Source organism: Salvelinus namaycush, chromosome 15, assembly GCF_016432855.1.
Source record: "Salvelinus namaycush isolate Seneca chromosome 15, SaNama_1.0, whole genome shotgun sequence".
In the NCBI taxonomy this organism is placed as follows: Eukaryota; Metazoa; Chordata; class Actinopteri; order Salmoniformes; family Salmonidae; genus Salvelinus; species Salvelinus namaycush.
Window position 1 is genome coordinate 13,957,095 of NC_052321.1, and position 26,182 is coordinate 13,983,276.

General features: G+C 44.3%; 1 protein-coding gene across 1 annotated transcript in view; it reads right to left on the bottom strand.

Annotated features, from left to right (window-relative positions):
- Nucleotides 1-2,538: 2,538 nt before the first annotated feature.
- Nucleotides 2,539-26,182, bottom strand: part of LOC120059781 (CD109 antigen-like) — a 154,786-nt gene continuing 131,142 nt past the window's right edge. Inside the window, exons 23-25 of the mRNA XM_039008830.1 lie at nt 23,910-24,270; nt 2,760-2,842; nt 2,539-2,688 (exon numbers count right to left, since the gene is read on the bottom strand). Of these exons, the coding sequence (XP_038864758.1) occupies nt 2,539-2,688; nt 2,760-2,842; nt 23,910-24,270 (594 nt within the window). The remainder of the gene's footprint in view (nt 2,689-2,759; nt 2,843-23,909; nt 24,271-26,182) is intronic.

Here is a 26,182-nt window from a genome sequence, read left to right on the forward strand (position 1 = left end):
AACATTATCACAGATTGCGTTGAAAGAAATTGTTTACCTGTGAAAATCTTTCTCTGTTTGCAATCCCAAGGCTCATTGATACACACTGAATGGTCTTTGTTCGGTTAAATCCATTTTTTATAGCCTAACACGAAACATTTTGTGAACGCTTATGTCGTTGAATTTCATGTCATTAAATTTTCGGCGAAACATCGGATGTAAATACACTTACTAAACCTGACGTTATCTAGTCATGTTTGGTTTCCTTGCAATCAACTGTTTGTTTGTAACACAACCAAACTTGATGTGTCATTTTGCGGGACGTATTGATCCGAAAAAAAACGGAAGACAACAAGTAACGAGCTCATTGCGCACCAATCATATGACCACTGTCTCTTTGATTGACTGTATTTTAACCCAATGACCACTCATCGTCTTGAAATCTAGCTGGGTAGATAGCCAATGAACAGAGGTAAATGGCACTATCAAATGGTCCTTTGTTTGGAGACTAACTCACACGGTAAACGTTTGCGCAATTGCAGTCTTTGCAATTCGCGTTTCAACCAGGAAGGACTGAAAGCGATTACGCACAGCGGTATTTCGGCAACGTGCATCTTCAGCTGTATTTTTATCCAACATCATGGCGAATAAGTCTGGGAAAGCTAAATCCAAGACTAGATATAGCAATGTAGAGACAATTTTAGAGGAAATTGATCGTGAAAGCGATACAGAAATGTTATCTGAGGAAGATTCTTTTAGTGAACATTCGTTTGATTCTGAAACTGAGGCCTATTTCTTGAACGGAGAGGATATCGTTTTGGACTGGTAAGTTCTTGTCATGCTAATGCCGTTGTTTGAAATTAATAATATAAAATGTTATTTGTGATTGTTCTTAAGTTTTAGTTGCAATATGTGTTTAATTGTTTATGCTTTTAATTCTAGTGCTACTCTGTGCACACACAAGCTTGTTAGCCAGCTAGCTAAATTTAGCTCTTATCCAACATTCAGCAAAGTCCCGGAAGTTCAAAGACATTCAAAGTTCCTTAATAGATGCTGCTCCTCCATAGGTATAATTATGTGGGCCTAATGCAGATTAGTGAAGGAGACGAGTGGATTACGGCTTTCAACACTGCCAGTGGACACTATGAGTACCTGGTCATGCCATTTGGACTCACCAACGCGCCCGCTCCGCTGTCTTCCAGGCCCTGGTCAACGATGTGCGCCCGGACATGTCAAATCGTTTTGTTTTTGTCTACCTCGACGACATCCTGGTTTTCTCCCGTTCTGCTCAGGAACACATTCTCCATGTTCGACAGGTTTTTCAAATAATGTTTTTGTAAAAGATGAAAAGTGCGAGTTCCACTGCTCCACTATCTTCTTTCTGGGATACATCAACGCTGAAAGGAATGCTCAGATGGATCCGGAATAGGTGAGAGCGGTGGTGGATTGGCCCCAGTCCACGTTCAGGGTGCAGCTCCAACAGTTTCTGGGGTTTGCTAATTTCTACCACTGTTTCATTTGGGGCTACAGCAACCTGGCGGCCCCCCCTCTCTGCACTCAAGGTACCGTTCACATGGTCTCCAGCAGCTGCCAAGTCTTTTGGGGATCTAAAGCAGTGATTCACTACTGCCCCCATCCTCATCCATCCGGACCCGACTCGTCAGTTTGTGGTTGAGGTTGATGCTTTCGACGTGGGAGTAGGGGCCGTCCTTTCCCAGCGACCCGTCCAGGACCAAAAGCTTCATCCCTGTGCCTTCATGTCCCATCATCTCAACCCTGCGGAGAGGAACTATGATGTTGGGAATCGGGAACTCCTATTGGTTATGATGGCTCTGGAGGAGTGGAGGCACTGGCTGGAAGGGGCGGAACATCCATTTTTTGTATGGACGGACCATAAGAATGTTGAATACCTCCGCACTGCCAAGTGCCTCAACCCAAGGCAAGCTCGTTGGGCCCTGTTATTTACCAGATTACATTTCACCATCTCCTACCGCCCAGGGTCCAAAAACGGGAAGCTGGACACTCTCTCACATTTGTACAGTTCCACTCTCACTCCTTCTGAATCTGAGACCATCCTCCCTGCCTCATGTTTGGCGGCTTTGGTTGTTTGGGGTATTGAGGCTCTGGTTCGCAAGGCACAACATTACCAGCCGGACCCTGGTGGGGTGCCCGGCTAACCGGATGTTTGTTCCTGATCCAGCCCAGCCTCAGGTCCTGGAATGGGCTCACTCCTCCAGGCTTACCTGTCATCCTGGGGCTCGTCGTGGGGCTCGTCGTCACTGGGCTTCCCCCGTCAGATGGTAACACCACCATTCTGACAGTGGTGGATAGGTTTTCCAAAGCCGCCCATTTCATCCCTCGTCCCAAGTTACCTTCAGCCAAGGAGATGGCCCAGCTCATGGTGCAGCACGTCTTCCGAATCCATGGACTCCCGGTTGACATGCTCTTGGACAAGTTCTCGTCCCGATTCTGGAAGACGTTCTGCATCCTTATCGGGTCATCGGCCAGTTTGTCCTCCGGGTTTCATCCCCAATCCAACAGCCAGTCGGAGCGAGCCAATCAAGACATGACACACTTTGGTGTCTCGTTGCTAGTAACCCCACCACCTGGAGCAGGCAACTGGTCTGGGTGGAATATGCTAGGAACACTCTTCCCTGCTCGGCTACTGGACTCTATCCCTTCGAATGCTCCATGGGGTATCAGCTTCCGCTTTTCCCAGAGCAAGAAGTTGAGGTCAACATACCCTCAGCCCAGATGTTCGTCCACCGCTGTCGGTGTACCTGGAAGAGAGCTCGGCGGCTCTTCTCAAGACCACCTCCAGGTATAGTCGACAATCGGACCACCACCAGACTCTGGCTCCCCGCTATCGGGTCGGGCAGAGGGTATGGTTGTCCACACAGGACCTGCCCCTCCGGGTGGAATCACGTAAACTTTCCCCCTGTTTCATTGGTCCTTTCCCCATTTCTTAGTCCCACTGAGTCCTTAGTCCCACTGCTGTTCACCTGCTGTTACCCCGCACCCTCAATGTTCACCCTACTTTTTATGTCCAAGATTAAGCCCTTGTCTCACAGTCCTTTGTCTTCTGTCTCTAGGCCCATCCCTCCCCCTGTGTAATCGACGGTCAGCCAGCGTACAAGGTGAGATGCCTCCTGAGGGTTCGACCATGGGGCAGGGGTTTCCAGTACCTGGTTGACTGGGAGGGTTTTGGCCCAGAGGAGAGGTGCTGGGTTCCCGCTAAAGACATCCTGGTCCCGGCCCTCATCACGACTTTCATCGCCGGCCCCCCGGTCAGCCAGGTATGCGCCCAGGTAGGATGCCAGGTGGTGCCCCTAGAGGGGGGTGGGGGGGCACTGTCACACCCTGATCTGTTTCACCTGTCTTTGTGATTGTCTCCACCCACTTCCAGGTGTCAACCGTTTTCCCCATTAGTCCCTGGGTATTTATTCCGGTTTTCCCTGTTTGTCTGTTGCCAGTTCATCTTGTCTTGTCAAGTCAACCAGCGTGTTTTTCCGTGCTCCTGCTTTTTCTTATCTCTCTTTTGCTAGTCCTCCCGGTTTTGAGCCTTGCCTGCCTTGATTCTGAACCTGCCTGCCTGACCATACTGCCTGCCCTGACTTCGAGCCTGCCTGCCACTCTGTACCTCCTGGACTCTGACCTTATTTATGATATTTTGCCTGTCCACGACTATTCTCTTGCCTGCCCCTTGGATTATAATAAATATCAGAGACTCTGCCTCCTGTGTCTGCATCTGGGTCTCGCCCTGTGCCCTTATATTAATGACTTTCCTATAAAGATGAAATAGCTTACCCGCTCCAATGCAAGCTGCTCTATCCGCACTGATTGGTAAAGTTATTTAATGTTTAATGTCAGGGGTTTAAAAAGGAACAGAAAGGAAAGATATCAACGGTTCATAAATGTATTTTGCTGGTAGGAACAGTGGAACGGAATGTCGAAACTATAATGGTTCTGTTTAGTACGAAACGATTGGAAAATTATTTTGGTTCCAGCCCCTGGATATCATACAAAGTACGTTTTGGCTTTGCAGCCTTCTTCAGAGTGTTGACTAGAAACTCATAAATACAGAACAGTCTCTCCCTACTCTCCTCATTCCCTTCTCTTTTTACAAGAGTGAAAAAGAGACTCAAGTAGCTGTCTTTGGTGGAAAGTGTTCAAAGACTTTCCTCTTCACTAAATTTGCCATTTCTTTGTGCTTTAATAAAGCAAAATGGGGCTTATTTCATTGTGGTGTTGTTGATGACTGTACTTTGGCAGATACTGTAATCAGCAGGACCCAGCTAGATGCATTGTTCTAGGGCCATTGCATGAGCCAATGCATGCACCAATGGTGACATAAAAGCTATGATATACTGTGCTTTATGTTTTGAACAGGACAGTTTCAACAGGTGATTTGTTGGTACAATAGTGATTATTTTACTTGGCTGTCAAGTTCAGAGCACAACACCTATTGTGTTCTTTCTGGCTGACCCACATTCCCTAGACCTAGTCCTTTTCTCATGCAGGTTTACACAAAGGCACAGTTAAGACTGCCTGTAAACCATGTTTCTCATATAAAACATGTTAGTTCAGAAGTCAGAGCTTTTTTAGTTCTTAGGTGTCTGAGTAACACAGTGTTCTAGAATATTGCACAATTGGAATATTATAATTGTAGGGGGACTGTTATAATTTACTAAAAAATATATCAATCATACAATCAAGTTAGATGATTCATAGCCAACAGTTTTTGTAAAGGCAAGAAGTCAATACACAACAGACGTGTTAGTACAAAACAGTAATTATTTTAGACTAGAAGTGAGTATAGACTCACACTATAACCTTTCAGAGGGAGCTAGTTCTGTACTGGAGGTTGGATGTAATCAGAGGTACAGAATTAGGTGTACAGCACTATTCAGGAAGTCATGACCTTCCAGAGGGATGCTTTGACTATTATTAGTATGGTGCTGCTTGCTTTGGCCATTATCAGGGACAGAGATATAGAGAGACCCCCAGTTTGTGTGAGAGGTCCTCCAGTGAGTCAGCAGGCAAGGCGACCTTCCATCAGAGCATGGGATCCTCTGGCCGGACACCATGCTTTTTAGGCCACAAGGCTAAGTTACTATGGGACTCACACCGCTCTCCTAGGCTCTGCCTGGTTGGCTGACTGGATGTAAAAGGAGATGTTCTGTGCTGCCTCCCAGCGTTGGGCCTACTTTAAAGATCCAGTCAGACAGAGAGAACACTCAGTGTGATCTGATCACACACCACGACTCCCCTCGCAGTCCAGCCCAGGTCTGGTGACTATCACCACTGACTGTCCCCAAAGCGAGCAGGGCCAATAAAAGTCTAAGCTGCACTCCAGAGCTTATATAGACCAGACTGTCCAGAGCAATGAGAAAGTGAGGTAACCATAGGAAACGGGGAGAAGACAAAATAAAAAGAGTAAAAGGTATGCACCACGTGCACGTGCAGGATGATATGTTGATGAGAGTATCAGATCCAGAGTATCAATATATCTGTGTTAATTCACTAGTCAAGAGCTTGAGACTATAAAGACTTAAAAATAACTGGTATTGGCACAGGATGGAGAGAATGTTGTAACATAACAAATGAAATTACAGTTATCAAAAATGTACGCTTAATCCAGTATAAATTAACGTATAGAATTGCTGACATACAGTAAGAGACAAAATTCACAAATTCTGCAGCACAATGGCAGAGTCATGTCTTAAGTTTAAAAATGCATGCCTTCTGGAAATGCTATAGAGTCAAAAAGTTATGAATGGAGTTAGAAAGTTGGCTGTCAGAAGTATTACAATGTAAATGTACTTTTAATCCGTTTGTCTGCATATTTCAAGACATGGCATAGGAGGGTGCAATGAGATACTGGATGGGTTAGACGATTCTTTTCCCGTCAATCATCTTGAAAAAACGTATACTTAAACTGGAAATCAACCAATCCTCCATCATCAACACAACGGAAAGGCCAAATGCTTTATTATCTAAATGTTGAAAGTGTGTGGGCGAGTGAGAGAAACAAAATGGTGCAGTTTGTGGCCATGTGGCGGAGAGTGATGTGGGCGCTAGAGATGGGGGTATGAGCAGTGGACGGGTGATGTTGTGGATGTTTGTGAGCGTCTGTATGTTGTCATTTGTATATGTCTGTTTTGTATTGTTAAAATAATATATTTACACTACCGTTCAAAAGTTTGGACACCTAAACATTCAAGATTTGTTTTCTATTTTCTACATTGTAGAATAATAGTGAATACATCAAAACTATGAAATAACACATATGGAATCATGTAGTAACCAAAAGAGTGTTAGAAAAATCCAAATAGATTTTATATTTGAGATTCTTCAAAGTAGCCACCCTTTGCCTTGATGACAGCTATGCACACTCTTGGCATTCTCTCAAACAGCTTCACCTGGAATGCTTTTACAAACAGTCTTGAAGGAGTTTCCACATATGCTGAGCATATGAGCATCCAACTCATCCCAAACCATCTCAATTGAGTTGAGGTCGGGTGATTGTGGAGGCCAGGTCATCTGATGCAGCACTCCATCACTCTCTTTCTTGGTCAAATAGCCCTTACACAGCCTGGAGGTGTGTTTTGGGTTATTGTCCTGTTGAAAAACAAATGATAGTCCCACTAAGCGCAAACCTGATGGAATGGCGTATCACTGCAGAATGCTGTGGTAGCCATGCTGGTTAAGTGTGCCTTGACTTCAAAGTAAATTACTGACAGTTTAACCAGCAAAGCACCCCCACACCATCACACCTCCTCCTCCATGCTTCACGGTGGGAACCACACATGCAGAGATCATCCGTTCACCTACTCTGCGTCTCACAAAAGGTATATCTCACTGGTCACCCCCAAAGCCAATTCTTCCTTTGGCCGCCTCTCCTTCCAGTTCTCTGCTGCCAATGACTGGAACGAACTTCAAAAATCTCTGAAGCTGGAGACTCTTACCTCCCTCACTAGCTTACCAGCTGTCAGAGCAGCTCACAGATCACTGCACCTGTACATAGCTCATCTGTAAATAGCCCATCCAATCTATCCTATCCCCATACTGTATTTATTTATTTATCTATCTTTCTCCTTTGCACCCCAGTATCTCCACTTGCACATTCATCCTCTGCACATCCTACCATTCCAGTGTTTAATTGCTATATTGTAATTACTTTTCCACCATGGCCTATTTATTGCCTTACCTCTCTTATCCTACCTCATTTGCACATGCTATATAAAGATTTTCCTACTGTATTATTGATTGTATGTTTGTTTATTCCATGTGTAACTCTGGGTTGTTGTATGTGTCGAACTGCTTTGCTTTATCTTGGCCAGGTCGCAGTTGCAAACGAGAACTTGTTCTCAACTAGCCTACCTGGTTAAATAAAGATGAAATAAAAACACTTCCAACACTGCGGTTGGAACCAAAAATGTCAAATTTGGACTCATCAGACCAATTTCCACCGGTCTAATGTCCATTGCTGGTGTTTCTTGGCCCAAGCAAGTTTCTTATTATTATTGGTGTCCTTTAGTAAGAAAGTAATTAGTAAAAAAGAAATTTTAAAAAGAACACTTTACTCATAAGAGGGCAAAAGGGAAGGTGCTCCAGCACTCCTAGACCCCGATATACAGTTGAAGCCGGAAGTTTACATACACTTAGTTTGGAGTCATTAAAACTCATTTTTCAACTGCTCCACAAATTTCTTAACAAACTATAGTTTTGGCAAGTCCGTTAGTAATTTTTCCAACAATTGTTTACAGATTATTTAACTTACAATTCACCGTATCACAATTCCAGTGGGTCAGAAATGTACATACACTAAGTTGACTGTGCCTTGAAACAGCTTGGAAAATTCCAGAAAATGATGTCATGGCTTTAGAAGCTTCTGATAGGCCAATTGACATAATTTAAGTCAATTGGAGGTGTACCTGTGGATGTATTTCAAGGCCTACCTTCAAACTCAGTGCCTCTTCTCTTGACATCATGGGAAAATCAAAACAAATCAGCCAAGACCTTGTAGACCTCCACAAGTCTGGTTCATCCTTGTGAGCAATTTACAAATGCCTGAAGGTACCATGTTCATCTGTAGAAACAATAGTACGCAAGTATAAACACCATGGGACCACGCAGCCGTCATACCGCTGAGGAAGGAGACACTTTCTGTCTCCTAGAGATGAACGTACTTTGGTGCGAAAAGTGCAAATCAATCCCAGAACAACAGCAAAGGACCTTGTGGAGATGCTGGAGGAAACAGGTACAAAAGTATCTATATCCACAGTAAAACGAGTCCTATATCGACATAACCTGAAAGGCCGCTCAGCAAGGAAGAAGCCACTGCTCAAAACCGCCATAAAAAAAGCCACACTACGGTTTGCAACTGCATATGGTGACAAAGATCGTACTTTTTGGAGAAATGTCCTCTGGTCTGATGAAACAAAAATAGAACTGTTTGGCCATAATGACCATCATTATGTTTGGAGGATAATGGGCAAGCCGAAGAACACTATCCCAACCGTGAAGCACGTGGGTGGCAGCATCATGTTGTGGGGGTGCTTTGCTGCAGGAGGGACTGGTGCACTTCACAAAATAGATGGCATCATGAGGAAGAATTATGTGGAAATATTGAAGCAACATCTCAAGATATCAGTCAGGAAGTTAAAGCTTGGTCGCAAATGGGTCTTCCAAATGGACAATGACCCCAAGCATACTTCCAAAGTCGTGGCAAAATGGCTTAAGGACAACAAAGTCAAGGTATTGGAGTGGCCATCACAAAGCCCTGACCTCAATCCTGTAGAAAATGTGTGGGCAGAACTGAAAAAGTGTGTGCAAGCAAGGAGGCCTACAAACCTGACTCAGTTACACCAGCTCTGTCAGGAGGAATGGGCCAAAATTCACCCAACTTATTGTGGGAAGCTTGTGGAAGGCTACTCGAAACGTTTGACCCAAGTTAAACAATTTAAAGGCAATGCTACCAAATACTAATTGTGTGTATGTAAACTTCTGACCCACTGGGAATGTGATGAAAGAAATAAAAACTGAAATAAATCATTTTCTCTACTATTATTCTGACATTTCACTTTCATAAAATAAAGTGGTGATCCTAACTAACCTGAGACAGGGAATTTTTACTCTGATTTAATGTCAGGAATTGTGAAAAACGGAGTTTAAACGTATTTGGCAAAGGTGTATGTAAACTTCCAACTTCAACTGTATGCCTGTATGAGAACTATTTAAGACACAGCCACTGGACCTGCTGTGGATGGCAAGGTGCCTTCTGGAAGAATATGAATTCCAGTAAAATCAAATCAAATCAAATGTATTTATATAGCCCTTCTTATATCAGCTGATATATCAAAGTGCTGTACAGAACCCCAGCCTAAAACCCCAAACAGCAAGCAATGCAGGTGTAGAAGCACGGTGGCTAGGAAAAACTCCCTAGAAAGGCCAAAACCTAGGAAGAAACCTAGAGAGGAACCAGGCTATGAGGGGTGGCCAGTCCTCTTCTGGCTGTTCCAGGTGGAGATTATAACAGAACATGGCCAAGAAGTTCAAATGTTCATAAATAACCAGCATGGTCAAATAATAGTAATCACAGTGAACAGGTCAGGGTTCCATAGCCGCAGGCAGAACAGTTGAAACTGGAGCAGCAGCACGGCCAGGTGGACTGGGGACAACAAGGAGTCATCATGCCAGGTAGTCCTGAGGCATGGTCCTAGAGCTCAGGTCCTCCGAGAGAGCAAGAAAGAAAGAGAGAATTAGAGAGAGCATACTTAAATTCACACAGGACACCGGATAAGACAGGAGAAATACTCCAGATATAACAGACTGACCCTAGCCCCCAACACATAAACTACTGCAGCATAAATACGGGAGGCTGAGACAGGACCCCTGCCTGTGTGTTACTTGGGCTAAGGGATGAATAAGGTGGAAAGAGCAGACTCCCCAGATATTGGGAACTGGTGCTGTACCTAAGAATGTGGAAAGCAAATGCTAGATAAGTTATTTTGGGCAACTTTGTTGAAAAAAGGAAACGTTTAATACTTTGTGTGCAGAAACATTCACCTCTGGGCTACCTTTAGGTATCCTCTTATGCACATGACACTTGAGTTAGGAGGTAAATGATGGCAATTGAGTTAAGGTATTAACTTTCTAGAAGAAGATTCCCTTTTGAGACAGATCTTCTGCGACAGAAGGCCTGCGTTTAGTTATGAGGTGGCCATGAAACATCTGACTTGGCAAAATAGAAGATTTTTGCACCTTTAAGTTGTTATGGATTTCTTTATTCATGGTTTGAACCAGCGCCGTGTCAGCTGTGAAATATGTACAGAAAACGGAATCCTTGTCTCTGTAGTCAAGCACTGTCTAGGTCAATTAGACATGTTCAAGCCATTGCTGCCGCTTTTTTCCTATGTTGTAGCATCATTTGCTCACATTTTCCATCTACTTCGAAAGTCTCAGTTTTAATGTTTTGCAGAAATTCAGGCACCTTTCCTTTCTTTGCTGTAATACTTCTTAAATAGGTTGAAGTGGGGGAAGCCAAAATCCCCTGTGCAGTTTGAAAGCCCCATCAAAACTGTCTATTTCATTCTGGTTTTGTGTGTTCAGTTTTGAGTTGGACATGGATGTAGTTTAGTTCAAGTTTAAAGTTCATTGTTGCATGTTCTCATTAAAACAGAAACCACAGTGGATGACACAGTATTTCTAGTTGATAGATTACAGAATTAAATTAATTGTGAGTTATTTGTATTCTTACTGTAAAGGCTGACTTTTATAAGTCCTGTCCCGCTTACTGCCCTCTATTAGACACCTTATTTAGATTTTATAGCTTCTTTGTAATTACCCCATATCGCAGTGTGCATCATAAAAAAGCACGAATCATTGTAACTATTCAGATGCAGCTTGCTCATGTCCTTTTCCACAATCATTCCAGTAAAGCCATTTTGGGAATCCAGAAATAGCGGAGTGAGTGATTTTCCTTGATCTCCCCCTTTTTACCCGTGTGAAAACCAAACACTACTCTCATTCCCACCACAATCAAATAGAAGGAAGCTAATCCATAGATTGGAGGAGAGAAGGTCATAATACATGATATATCTGAGTATTAAATCTGAATTGGACTGTTTTAGGATTTTGGCTCTCTCCCCCTGAATATGTATTTTGTGAGTGGGTTGGGGATGGGGGAAAGTTACTAGACTTCATTATACAGTACTTTATACTACACATGCAAATGTTGATATGTGATGCTCTGGATTTAGTTTGATGGATTCACAATAGCTACACTATCATGCTGCTGTTTCTTAGATGGTGTAGGGTGTCAATGGGATCTTAGAAATGGGAAGTGGGTTTATCTGAGAGTGATGAGCACGCTATCACAGTCAATTATTCATTTCCTGAGCTACTCGTTTTACCAAATCCACCTGGAAAGCAGGATGTAGGGTTGGAAAAGCATCCATTACTGTCAAACCACAGCATGAGGAAAGTGAATTAGGAAATGAAAGAAAATTGGTTTGAGTCAAACTGTTGAGGAAACACCTGTGTTTGTACGTCATTTGATGAGAAATCCTTCACTTATCCATGGATGTAAAAACATCAGATTTCAGTGTTGAAGGAAACAACTACATTATTTATGATAGGCTACTATTCATTCACAGAAACATTTCATTTCTTGATGTTTGTATGGGCTTAGTCCAGGCAACTGCCGTGCATCTGGAGGTGAAAAATATTGTGTGTGTCTGTCTGTGCAGCCTGGCCTCATAGATTAGACTTAACATAGTAGTCCATTTTGGAACCTTACCTATAGGATTTTATCCAATAGGTTAGAATACTATAGGACCTATTCTATGGGATTTTAAACTATAGGAGAGAATCCTACTGACTGGTTCCAAAATGATAGTTTTGTTGGAATCCTATTGGATCCTATAGGATAAAACCGTGTAAGATTCCAATAGGACTGGTTCCAAAATCTTATTTTTGTATTGGATTTTTGTATTGGAATCTTATAGGATCCTATAAAATACAATCATACAGGATATAATTCCATAGGAGTCCAATAGGACTGGATTCAAAATCTGATAGGATTTTTCTTCTGGTCATACTGCAAATGAGCTTGCAGCTTTGAATCACTCCCAAATGTGGTGGTGTGTTGAAGAGTTTGAGAAGCTCAGCCAAAGATATGGAGATAGTGCTACGTTTAAGGCCTTCCCACACTGTACTTCGGATTCAGCCTTTTATAATTATTACTGTGCGATGTGACCAAATTAAAATCTTGATATCAACCTGGCCAGATTCTATGATTTGCTTCAGTTCTGTCATCATATTCTGTGATTGGCTTGTGGTTTTTGAGAGTGATTAATTCCCACTTGTCAAAACAACAGGGTTTTTGGTGCATATGCAGTTTATAAGGTGCTTGTAAAAAAAGGAAAAAAGTAATATGATTACTATTGTGGCACATGTATGTGTAGGTAGTACATTTTATGTTTAGGTTTTCTATAGGTTTTCTATAGATCACAAACTGTTTATTGATTCGGACACTATTTATCAAAAGTTATTGTCAACGGAAAGCAGAGACATTATTTTCAACTTATGTTTTAGGAATATATATGGTACTTTCATATGATGCTAAATGCATCGTACAGGGATGATTTTTTTGGAAAACTTCATTTATGATAACCCTAACATTTTGGACTAATGGACAAATGAAACAGATACCAAAAAATAGTTTTGGGACATTTTGCCCTCAGAACCACCTCAATTCGTTGGGGCATGGACTCTACAAGGTGTCAAAAGCATTCCACAGGGATGCTGGCCCATGTTGACTCCAATGCTTCTCACAGTTGTGTCAAGTTGGCTGGATGTCCTTTGGGTGATGGACCATTCTTGATACACGGAAAACTGTTGAGCATGAAAAACCCAGCAGCATTGCAGTTCTTAACACACTCAAACCGGCGCACCTGGCACCTGTTACCATACCCCGTTTCAAAAGCACTTAAATATTTTGTCTTGCCCATTCACCCTCTGAATGGCCACATACATAATCCATGTCTCAATTGTCTCAAGGCTCAACAATCCTTCTTTAACCTGTCTCCTCCCTTTCATCTACACTGATTGAAGTGGATTTAACAAGTGACATCATTAAGGGATCATATCTTTCAGCTAGATTCACCTGGTCAGTCCGTGTCATGGAAAGAGCAGGTGTTCCTAATGTTTTGTACACTGTGTATGTTATTCAACATCTCTTCAAATACACAGATACATTGGCAGACATATTAGCTTCATAACCAGGACTTGTCGTATCTGTCTGGCCAACTATCCAGATGGTACAAGCCGGCCGGACGTGTAGAACAAGTAGGCCGGACGGATATGACAAGTCGGCCGGACGGATAGGACAAGTCGGCCGGACGCATATGACAACCACTATAGAGTTCTAAAAAAGTTTAATACAAAAATCGAACAGCTTTCCTTGCTAGTAAAATAATTGTCAGTGCACCAACAATGTACTGTATTAATTATATTCAAAATGGGAAAATGGTCAGAGGTTGACCCTAACCCCTCTAGATGTGTTTTGAGAACATTTGAAAATGTGATAATTTGTGCTGGAGTTTCTTTCCTTTGAATTAGATTCAACCATTTGCTACTGTGCCTGCTGTACATGTAAACCTACAGTATATAAGCCATCACTCAGGTGTACTGTATACCCACAGAAACAACATAAAGTATCTACCAGTAGCATTTCTCTTACCTCGCTAACGGGTCAGTGAAACACACCCAGTTGTCACCGAATCACCCCTGTGGCTTCTGTTCTGTGACATGTTGCATCATTGCGTCAACTCTCAGCGGAGGGCTTGAGATCAACCATTTTGAAACAGAATGGAATGGCATTCTCGCATGCTATTATACATTTCAATGGTTAAGGAGATTTGTCAGGTACTTTTAAAAGAGAGCTTCAGCTCAACAAATAGATGATTAATAATGCAATTAGAGGTCTTGGAACATGGACATGATGCCAGCACAGAGAGCCTGCAAACTTTCCAATGGCCAATTACATTGAAACCAGTTCCTGTTTCATTCAATGGTTCCCAACGTTGAGGCTTTTCTTTGGTGGAAAACTGAAGCACAAACCTCTTTACCCATTTCCGAACAGCATAAACTTTGGGGGTATGAAACCCAATGTCAAAACCCCATGGTCAGAACTGTGTTATTTGTTTCAAAACCACTCTCTGCTCCTCTCTTTTTCTCTTCCCAAAACTTCCCAAAGGTTACAGACAACAGACCATACATTTCTCTAAGCCCAAAGCGTTTCCATGGCGTTCCATGCAATGGAGGGTTTACCAGAATCTTTCTAATTGTGTTAAGGCTGTATCTTTGAAACATGGGATGGGAGTCATTCTGTTGCCTGACATGGTCTGGCTCTCCACACTCAGTCTGTCAGGAGACAAAGAGGATGAGGAGGATCTCCTCCAGATTGGATAGTAATCAATGTATAGAGATGGATTTAAGATTACACACAGCTTTGGAGCTCATGATGGCTCTCCTTGTATGTTTTGGTTCCTTTATTGAACAGGAAGCACCTGCAAGAACAGCTTTACACACACCGCCCTATTTAGCTTGCCCTTATCAATACATATTTCAAATCAAATCAAATTGTATTAGTCACATGCGCCGAATACAACAGGTGTAGACCTTACAGTGAAATGCTTACTTATGAGCCCCTAACCGACAGTGCAGTTTAAAAAAAATATGGATAATAATAAGAGTTAAAAGTAACAAGTAAATAAAGAGGAGCAGTAAAAAAAAAAATATATATATATACAGGGGGGTGCCGGTACAGAGTCAATGTGCTGGGCACTGGTTAGTTGAGGTAGTATGTACATGTAGGTGCAGTTAATTAAAGTGACTATGCATAGATGACAACAGAGAGTGGCAGTGGTGTGGAGAGGGGAGGGGTGGGGTGTGTGAATAGTCTGGGTAGCTATTTGCCTAGATGTTCAGGAGTCTTATGGCTTGGAGGTAGAAGCTGTTTAGAAGCCTCTTGGACCTAGACTTGGTGCTCCGGTACAGCTTGCCATGTGGTAGCAGCGAGAACCGTCTATGACTAGGGTGGCTGGAGTCTTTGAGAATTTTTGGGGCTTCCTCTGACACCGCCTGGTATAGAGGTCCTGGATGGCAGGAAGCTTGGCCACAGTGATGTACTGGGCCGTTCACACTACCCCCTGTAGTGCCTTGCAGCCGGAGGCCGAGCAGTTGCCATACCAGGCAGTGATGCAACCAGTCAGGATGCTCTCGATGGTGCAGCTGTTGAACCTTTTGAGGATCTGAGGACCCATGCCAACTCTTTTCAGTCTTTTGAGGGGGAATAGGTTCTGTCGTGCCCGCTTCACGACTGTCATGGTGTGCTTGGATCATGTAAGTTTGTTGGTGATGTGGACACCAATGACCTTGCAGCTCTCAACCTGCTCCACTGCAGCCCCGTCGATGAGAATGGGCACGCCTGAGGGGCCCCTGTCTTGAGGATCACCGTGGCGGATGTGTTGTTACCTACCCTTACCACCTGGGGGCGGTCGGTCAGGAAGTCCATGATCAAATCAAATCAAATTTTATTTGTCACATACACATGGTTAGCAGATGTTAATGCGAGTGTAGCGAAATGCTTGTGCTTCTAGTTCCGACAATGCAGTAATAACCAACAAGTAATCTAACCTAACAATTCCACAACTACTACCTTATACACACACAAGTGTAAAGGGATAAAGAATATGTACATAAAAATATATGAATGAGTGATGGTACAGAACGGCATAGGCAAGATGCAGTAGATGGTATAGTGTACAGTCTATACATATGAGATGAGTAATGTAGGGTATGTAAACATAAAGTGGCATAGTTTAAAGTGGCTAGTGATACATGTATTACATAAAGATGGCAAGATGCAGTAGATGATATAGAGTACAGTATATACATATACATATGAGATGAGTAATGTAGGGTATGTAAACATTATATTAAGTGGCATTGTTTAAAGTGGCTAGTGATACATTTTTACATAATTTCCATCAATTCCCATTATTAAAGTGGCTGGAGTTGAGTCAGTATGTTGGCAGCGGCCACTAAATGTTAGTGGTGGCTGTTTAACAGTCTGATGGCCTTGAGATAGAAGCTGTTTTTCAGTCTCTCGGTCCCTGCTTTGATGCACCTATACTGACCTCGCCTTCTGGATGATAGCGGGGTGAACAGGCAGTGGCTCGGGTGGTTGTTGTCCTTGATGACCTTTATGGCCTTTCTGTGACATCGGGTGGTGTAGGTGTCCTGGAGGGCAGGTAGTTTGCCCCCGGTGATGCGTTGTGCAGACCTCACTACCCTCTGGAGAGCCTTACGGTTGTGGGCGGAGCAGTTGCCGTACCAGGCGGTGATACAGCCCGACAGGATGCTCTCGATTGTGCATCTGTAGAAGTTTGTGAGTGCTTTTGGTGACAAGCCGAATTTCTTCAGCCTCCTGAGGTTGAAGAGGCGCTGCTGCGCCTTCTTCACAACGCTGTCTGTGTGGGTGGACCAATTCAGTTTGTCCGTGATGTGTACACCGAGGAACTTAAAACTTTCCACCTTCTCCACTACTGTCCCGTCGATGTGGATAGGGGGTGCTCCCTCTGCTGTTTCCTGAAGTCCACAATCATCTCCTTTGTTTTGTTGACGTTGAGTGTGAGGTTATCTTCCTGACACCACACTCCGAGGGCCCTCACCTCCTCCCTGTAGGCCGTCTCGTCGTTGTTGGTAATCAAGCCTACCACTGTAGTGTCGTCCGCAAACTTGATGATTGAGTTGGAGGCGTGCATGGCCACGCAGTCGTGGGTGAACAGGGAGTACAGGAGAGGGCTCAGAACGCACCCTTGTGGGGCCCCAGTGTTGAGGATCAGCGGGGTGAAGATGTTGTTACCTACCCTCACCACCTGGGGGCGGCCCGTTAGGAAGTCCAGGACCCAGTTGCACAGGGCGGGGTCGAGACCCAGGGTCTCAAGCTTGATGACGAGTTTGGAGGGTACTATGGTGTTAAATGCTGAGCTGTAGTCGATGAACAGCATTCTCACATAGGTATTCCTCTTGTCCAGATGGGTTAGGGCAGTGTGCAGTGTGGTTGTGATTGCGTCGTCTGTGGACCTATTGGGTCGGTAAGCAAATTGGAGTGGGTCTAGGGTGTCAGGTAGGGTGGAGGTGATATGGTCCTTGACTAGTCTCTCAAAGCACTTCATGATGACAGAAGTGAGTGCTACGGGGCGGTAGTCGTTTAGCTCAGTTACCTTAGCTTTCTTGGGAACAGGAACAATGGTGGCCCTCTTGAAGCATGTGGGAACAGCAGACTGGGATAAGGATTGATTGAATATGTCCTTAAACACACCAGCCAGCTGGTCTGCGCATGCTCTGAGGACGCGACTGGGAATGCCGTCTGGGCCTGCAGCCTTGCGAGGGTTAACACGTTTAAATGTTTTACTCACCTCGGCTGCAGTGAAGGAGAGCCCGCAGGTTTTAGTAGCGGGCCGTGTCAGTGGCACTGTATTGTCCTCAAAGCGAGCAAAAAAGTTATTTAGTCTGTCTGGGAGCAAGACATCCTGGTCCGCGACGGGGCTGGTTTTCTTTTTGTAATCCGTGATTGACTGTAGACCCTGCCACATACCTCTTGTGTCTGAGCTGTTGAATTGCGACTCTACTTTGTCTCTATACTGGGACTTAGCTTGTTTGATTGCCTTGCGGAGGGAATAGCTACACTGTTTGTATTCGGTCATGTTTCCGGTCACCTTGCCCTGGTTAAAAGCAGTGGTTCGCGCTTTCAGTTTCACGCGAATGCTGCCATCAATCCACGGTTTCTGGTTTGGGAATGTTTTAATCGTTGCTGTGGGTACGACATCGTCAATGCACTTTCTAATGAACTCGCTCACCGAATCAGCATATTCGTCAATGATGTTGTTGGACGCAATGCGGAACATATCCCAATCCACGTGATCGAAGCAGTCTTGAAGCGTGGAATCAGATTGGTCGGACCAGCGTTGAACAGACCTGAGCGCGGGAGCTTGCTGTTTTAGTTTCTGTTTGTAGGCTGGAAGCAACAAAATGGAGTCGTGGTCAGCTTTTCCGAAAGGAGGGCGGGGGAGGGCCTTATATGCGTCGCGGAAGTTAGTATAACAATGATCCAAGGTTTTACCAGCCCTGGTAGCACAATCGATATGCTGATAGAATTTAGGGAGTTTTGTTTTCAGATTAGCCTTGTTAAAATCCCCAGCTACGGTGAATGCAGCCTCAGGGTGTGTGGTTTCCAGTTTACAAAGAGTCAGATAAAGTTCGTTCAGGGCCATCGATGTGTCTGCTTGGGGGGGAATATATACGGCTGTGATTATAATCGATGAGAATTCCCTTGGTAGATAATGTGGTCGACATTTGATTGTGAAGAATTCTAGATCAGGTGAACAGAATGACTTGAGTTCCTGTATGTTGTTATGATCACACCACGTCTCGTTAATCATAAGGCATACACCCCCGCCCCTCTTCTTACCAGAAAGATGTTTGTTTCTGTCGGCGTGATGCGTGAAGAAACCAGCTGGCTGCACCGATTCCATTAGCGTCTCTCGAGTGAGCCATGTTTCCGTGAAGCAAAGAACGTTACAATCTCTGATGTCTCTCTGGAATGTTACCCTTGCTCGGATTTCATCAACCTTATTGTCAAGAGACTGGACATTGGCGAGTAGTATGCTAGGGAGTGGAGCGCGATGTGCCCGTCTCCGAAGCCTGACCAGGAGACCGCTTCATTTGCCCCTTTTACGGCGTCGTTGTTTAGGGTCGCCGGCTGGGATCAGATCCATTGTATTGGGTGGAAGGCAAAACACAGGATCCGCTTCGGGAGAGTCATATTCCTGGTTGTAACGATGGTGAGTTGACGTTGCTCTTATATTCAGTAGTTCCTCCCGACTGTATGTAATGAAACCTAAGATTACCTGGGGTACCAATGTAAGGAATAACACATAAGAAAACAAAATACTGCATATTTTCCTAGGAACACGAAGCGAGGCGGCCATCTCGGTCGGCGCCGGAAGTAGATCAAGTTGCAGAGGGAGGTGTTTAGTGCCAGGGTCCTTAGCTTATTGATGAGCTTTGAGGGCACTATGGTGTTGAACGCTGAGCTGTAGTCAATGAATAGCATTCTCACATAGGTGTTCCTTTTGTCCAGGTGGGAAAGGGCAGTGTGGAGTGCAATAGAGATTGCATCATCTGTGGATCTGTTGGTGCGGTATGCAAATGTCAGTGGATCTAGGGTTTCTGGGATGATGGTGTTGATGTGAGCCATGACCAGCCTTTCAAAGCACTTCATGTACAATCAAGGGATAGGGTGTAAGGGTTATCTGAGTTCAAGAAAAGCTGACAGTAAAAGCTAGTGGGGCATCTTCATAAAGTATGCTCATACTGTATATTTTGGATGCGATTTGTAGGCGCAAAGCTTTATTAACTTCCAGATTGGCCATGTGAAGGAAGGATAAATATATACTGGTGAGCCAGGGATGTGGGAATACAGTGATTTGATAAGACCAGTCCGAATGAAAGTGAATTTCCATCATCGAGTCTTTTTATAGTACAAGGGTTTACTACTATTGGCATGGATGTTGACTTCAAAATATAGTATTTCTTATTTAGTCTCAAACATCTCTAGCCTTTTCAACATGTGAGTTCCAAAAATCGGTTGCCCCAGCGTGAGTTTTTTTATGCGCCTGATGTCAGGATGTACTCACTGTTCCAAAATGTGATTGTTATGCAACAGGACAGTTAACCCACGCTGCCCTCAAACCAAGGCACGCTGCCTGCTAATTATCTATAGGCTATGTTTTGACTTGTCAATTATTTTCTAACAAGTCACATTTTTGAATTGAGGTGTGTTGCCTTCACTGTGTTCATACGTGTCAAAGGGGTAGAAGCCACTAATTCTATCTTTGGGGTTTTGCATGCATTTACTGGGCTGCATTCATGATCTTGCATAATACATTTTGAGCTGATAAATAGCTGGATTGAAATTCCAGTGGCAGAACATTCATATCTAAAAAGTGAAGGTCTTTGGTCAAAAATCCACGTTCTCTCAACACTGACCATCAAATAAGGGAATCATGTCTTCCGCACCCTCATCACCATAGTATCCGCTGATGTTCGCCCAAATCTGGTGGGGTGAGTGAGGCAAGAAATGATCGGTATTGCGCAGGGAAATGACGTTATAGCCATGTCTTGAAACCTCAAGAAAATTGGGCAACCACAAAGATCTTAAATATCTTAGCAGGTGATCAATGACATACACTGGAATGAAGTAGAAGCAATGGTAGTACAGCAGAGGTAATGCATTTCCCACCATCTTGCCATACAGTCAGGGGAGTAACGGATTACATATAATCTATTACATGTAAGGGATTACATTTTTATTTTATTTTATGTAATCCGTTACGTTAAAAGCAAAAATATTGTAATCAGATTACAGATATTTTTGAAAAACTTGATTACTTCGAAGATTCCTTTTAAATTTAGAAAGGATGTTTGCGATGTTCTCTCAATGACATTCAAATCAGCATTGAATTTTTTTTAAAGTTTGTTCCAACTGAGTGAGTCTGACCACAAGTCAGAGACCACTATGATGGCACACCAAATGCGTTTGATGGATCACGGGAAAAGAGCATGTGTCACGTTCCTGACCTGTTTTCTGTTAGTTTTGTATGTGTTAGTTGGTCAGGACGTGAGTTTGGGTGGGCAGTCTATGTTTTGTGTTTCTATGTTGGTTTAATGGGTACCTGATATGGTTCTCAATTAGAGGCAGGTGGTTTTCATCTCCTCTGATTGAGAATCATATTAAGGTAGGTGGTGTCACATTGTTTGTTTGTGGGTGGTTGTCTCCTGTGTCTGTGTTTGTCGCGCCACACGGGACTGTCTCGGTTTGTTTGTTCGTTCGGTTTTGTGTAGTCTGTTTTCCTGTTCGTGCGTTCTTCGTGTCATGTAAGTTCGTTTGTTCAGGTCTGTTGACTGCGTTTGTTATTTTGTAAATTCTCAAGTGTTTCGTGTTCGTCTATCCTTTAAATAAATTCATTATGACTGCATACCTCGATGCGTATTGGTCCGACCCATGCTTCTCCTCTTCAGACGAAGAGGAGGAGAGCAGCCGTTACAGCATGAATAAGCTATTGTAGGCTACAGTCCAAGCTATGTCTTCCAATGGTGCGACTGCTGTCGGGATCCAAAGATTATCCAACTTGATTAAACGCTTGGAGGTAAGGATGACAGCAGTGGGGTTGTCACGCCCTGACCTTAGAGATCCTTTTTATGTCTCTATTTTGGTTTGGTCAGGCCGTGAGTTGGGTTGGGCATTCTATGTTTTGTGTTTCTATGATTTTCTATTTCTATGTTTTGGCCGGGTATGGTTCTCAATCAGGGACAGCTGTCTATCGTTGTCTTTGATTGGGAACCATACTTAGGTAGCTCTTTTTTCCACCTGTGTTTGTGGGAAGTTGACTTTGTTTAGGGCACATAGCCTTTAGCTTCATGGTTTGTTTTTGTAGTGTTTATTGTTTTGTTCGGCGTCATTTTTTATTATTAAAAGGAAAATGTACGCTCACAACGCTGCACCTTGGTCCTCTTCTTTGTCGACAGCCGTGACAGAACTTCCCACCACCAACAACGGACCAAGCAGCACGGTATAGAGGAGCAGCGTGTCCAGGATTCATGGACTTGGGAGGAGATCCTGGACGGTAAGGGACCCTGGAGGCAGGCTGGGGAGTATCGCCGTCCACGGGATGAACTGGAGGCAGCAAGAGCAGAGTGGCAGCATTACGAAGGGACACGGCTAGCAAGGAAGCCCGAGAGGCAGCTCCCCCCAAAAAATTTGGGGGGGCACACGAGGACTGTGGCTGAGTCAGGTTGGAGACCTGAGCCAACTCCCCGTGCTTACCGTGGCCAGCGTCGTACTGGTCAGGCACCGTGTTATGCGGTGGAGCGCATGGTGTCTCCAGTGCGCGTGCACAGCCCGGTGCATTACCTTCCAGCTCCCCGAATCGGCCGGCTAGAGTGGGCATCCAGCCAGGTCGGAGGATGCCGGCTCAGCGCATCTGGCCGCCGGTACGTCTCCACGGCCCGGGATATCCTGCGCCGGCTCTGCGCACTGTGTCTCCCGTGTGTCTGCACAGCCCAGTGCGTCCTGTGCCTGCGCCCGCATCTGCAGGGCCAAAATAACCATCCAGCCAGGACGGGTTGTGCAGGCTCTACGCTCAAAACCAGTGCGCCTCCACGGCCCAGTGTATCCTGTGCCTGTCCCCAGAAGGACAGGGCCTCCTGTATGTCTCTCCAGCCTGGTGAGTCCTGTGCCTGCACCTAGAACTAATCCTCCCGTATGTCTCCCCAGCCTGGTGAGCCCTGTGGCAGCTCAACATACCAGACTGCCCATACATCTCCTCCCTCCAGTGATGATCCATGGCACGAAGCCTCCAGTGATGATCCATGGCAAGAAGCCTCCAGTGATGATCCATGGCAAGAAGCCTCCAGTGATGATCCATGGCATGAAGCCTCCAGTGATGATCCATGGCAAGAAGCCTCCAGTGATGATCCATGGCACAAAGCCTCCAGTGATGATCCATGGCACGAAGCCTCCAGTGATGATCCATGGCACGAAGCCTCCAGTGATGATCCATGGCACGAAGCCTCCAGTGAGGAGTCATGGAACGAAGGCCTCCAGTCCGGAGCCTCCAGCGACGTTCTCCAGTCCGGAGCCTCCAGCGACGGCCTCCAAATAATAAATAATAATAATAAAATAATGTATATGTGAAAGATAATGATAAAATAATTCCACTCTGAAACCTTAACTGTATGAAATTGATTAGAATCATAAAATTATAATCTGATGATGTGTGTAGGTTTAGTCGGAATTAGGTTAAACAATGTATCTGTATAATGGGAAAACACAGACTGTCTGAGCAAGGCGTAGCTTAGGATTTGAACTTGTGTGTGTGTGTGCCTAGTAAAATACCGAAGAACAATTAAAACTGTGTCTGGACCGCCCTGGCTAGGCCTCTGAGAGACTTGGGAGAGGACAGGGAGTACTTCTCAAGGTCTCCCTAATCTCGGGGGAATGGAACTGTCGGCTGGGTAGTGGTGTGAACTGTGGAGAAGGATAAAACTCATCTACTGTTTGTATGTATGTATGTGCGCAGCTATAAAATGGATGTTTTTGTATTCTTGACTTTAGAACGTTCTCTGAATAAACTGTACTAGCCTTTTGCATAAACTGAGTCTTTGCCTAATTATTATTATACCCATGGTCTTACAAACCTCGGGGATTAGTCAAAGCTATTGATTGTTAGTAATTAGTAATTATCATTGGGATTGAAAATTCTCGTGACAGAAAGTAACCTACCCAACCCTGCATACAGTATCCTCAGCTGATGTTTGGAATAATATGGATTGATAGGACTCTGACCTCAAACCACACACACAGCCTACAGGAGATTCACTGACATGTTGAAGGTAGGGAACATGTTGGATATCAATGGAAATCTTTCTTGAGAAAACAAACTCTGTGTGTCCTTGCTCTTTCCTGATCATCTGAATGAACTCACCTGATGTCACCTGATGCAAGTGATGATTAGCCTACTCAGGATAATCGTTTCATTTTACAATGACGTTCTTTTTCTCAGTGGGAAATCCCTCTTTTCTTCTGTTATTTACAACACAGCTTTTCTTTTCAAAGTCAATGATAATTTACGACCACTAGCAATGTTCTTAAAATTATCAATGAGGAACATTACAACATATTAGGACCGAAGGGCCTGAGGCTTTTCAGAACCATCAATGATGGTACAATAAGACCATCTCTTCTCCTCAGATCATTGGTTATCCGTCATTCCACCTGACACATGGCCACTTACCAATTGAGACACCCGCCACAGGGATGAACCACTGAGCCAGACCCCCCTCCACAGGGATGAACCACTGAGCCAGACCCCCCTCCACAGGGATGAACCACTGAGCCAGACCCCGCTCCACAAGGATGAACCACTGAGACAGACCCCCCTCCACAGGGATGGACCCCTGAGACAGACCCCCCGCCACAGGGATGGACCACTGAGACAGACCCCCCTCCACAGGGATGGACCCCTGAGACAGACCCCCCTCCACGGGGATGGACCCCTGAGACAGACCCCCCTCCACAGGGATGAACCACTGAGCCAGACCCCCCTCCACAGGGATGGACCCCTGAGACAGACCCCCCTCCACAGGGATGGACCCCTAAGACAGACCCCCCTCCACAGGGATGGACCACTGAGACAGTGCCCCCTCCACAGGGATCAACCACTGAGCGAGAGCCCCCTCCACAGGGATGAACCACTGAGCCAGGGTGGTTAAGCCTCAGAGGGTCCCTGGCCCCTGTTCCTGCTGGGTTTTACTGCTATAGTATAGTGCAGACAGGAAACGGCAGGGGTTCGTTTAACCATTTATCAGAAAAAATGACAGTACATGCAATACGTTAGTCCTGGCATTAGGCTCTGCTCCTTCAGGGTAGCTCACTGCCAGAGCATGCATAATGTTAACATAATAATAATTACAGGCAGAGAGCAAGGTTTGCTATAGCGATCCCCCTGCAGGAAGGAAACAGAACCAAACAGGTATTGGCTGGGCTGGGTGGGTGGTGGGAAAGCAGAAAACAGACATGCATGTGAGTAACGCATGTTACACAATACCATGTCACCAAGAACACCAGCGTGCAAGCAGCCATCAGAAAAGTGTGTGCAGAACCTGGTGGACAAAATAGACCACCATATTAACGTAGATTCAAATTGGTGCAATATCAGCTGATGCTACACTTGGGTTTCCTGTTTGAACAAGCTGAGCTTGATTTATAGTGATCACCTGGTGACTTCAGACGGTGAATGTGGTCCCCTGGTGGCTTCCCGTTGACTTCAGCCCCCTGCAGGTTTACCTTTGCCTATCTTTGGTTCGGTTTCAATTAGGTCACTAGAAAGTGGGTGTAACAGTAGGTTTTTGATGATTACACATTATTTTATCACAGCTTTAAACTTTGAAAAGGAATGCACATTTAACGAAGGAGATGCAGTGCATTAGGTGAATCAAAAATATCCACAATGTGTTTTAATGCATCATTTGCTCTTGCAGATCATGTTGCATGTACAAATTTACATTTGTACATGCAACCATGAACAATTGTCTGAGGAAAAGCAGTAGAATATTAACTAAATTTGTTTTCAGAGAATGTTTTGTTTGAAGGCCAGTGTTGAGAAACATTCATTTATTGATTTTGAGAAAAAAATCCTTATTTTCACTTGCATTTTCTGACAAGCTGAGGCAGAATTAGCGTTTTCACTCTCTCCCCTCACTCTTTGGCAACAAGGACAAGGAGTTCAGATACTTAGAGCATCCATTCTACATAAACTTCATAAGCTGTAAAATAGAAATTCCTCCTCTGTTATTTCTATAATGTAGGAATACACTGTCTGTAATTTTGTCTATAGAGCTTAAAGAAGCATATCCATCTCTCTGGAGGTTATTAAAACAGTGATACATCAGAGGCTGATCAGTAAATGTGTGCTTAAAGACATCATGCGTACGTTGTGTGGTCAGCAGCCTGGCTGGAAGGCTACAATTACAGTATGTCAGACTGTGAGAAACATTAAATGAAGGAGTGAGTCAGAGGTGTGCTATTTACCCTCATTAATAATACCATTAGCCCCTGACTCACTCATTTATATAACATTTAGTAAGGGATTCGTGAGGCTGAAAATAGTTCTGATCGGTTCGATCTGTGTTGCAAAAAGAACAAGCGCTACTCTGCCAATTTCCTTGCCCATGGCTGTGGTTTGGACGAATGTCTAGACTTGATTTCTTAATTGACTTTTACACGTTGCCTGGCCTTTGAAGGTTATCTAAGCATCTGTTGTGCCAAGTGGGACGGAAACTATGGTGAATGCTAAATGTTAAAATACAGGGCTAATGAAAAGCTGGAGTTGCTAAGAATGTCTATCCTGACATGATGCAGTTCTCATTCTAAACAGAACTGTTTGAGAGGCCGGGACACAGTCCTTCGATTAATAAACATATTTGGGCTAACTGATATTGTCTTTTAACTTTGAAGATAATCTTCTGAATAGCAGAGACACCACCCTCACATGGAGGCATATACTTT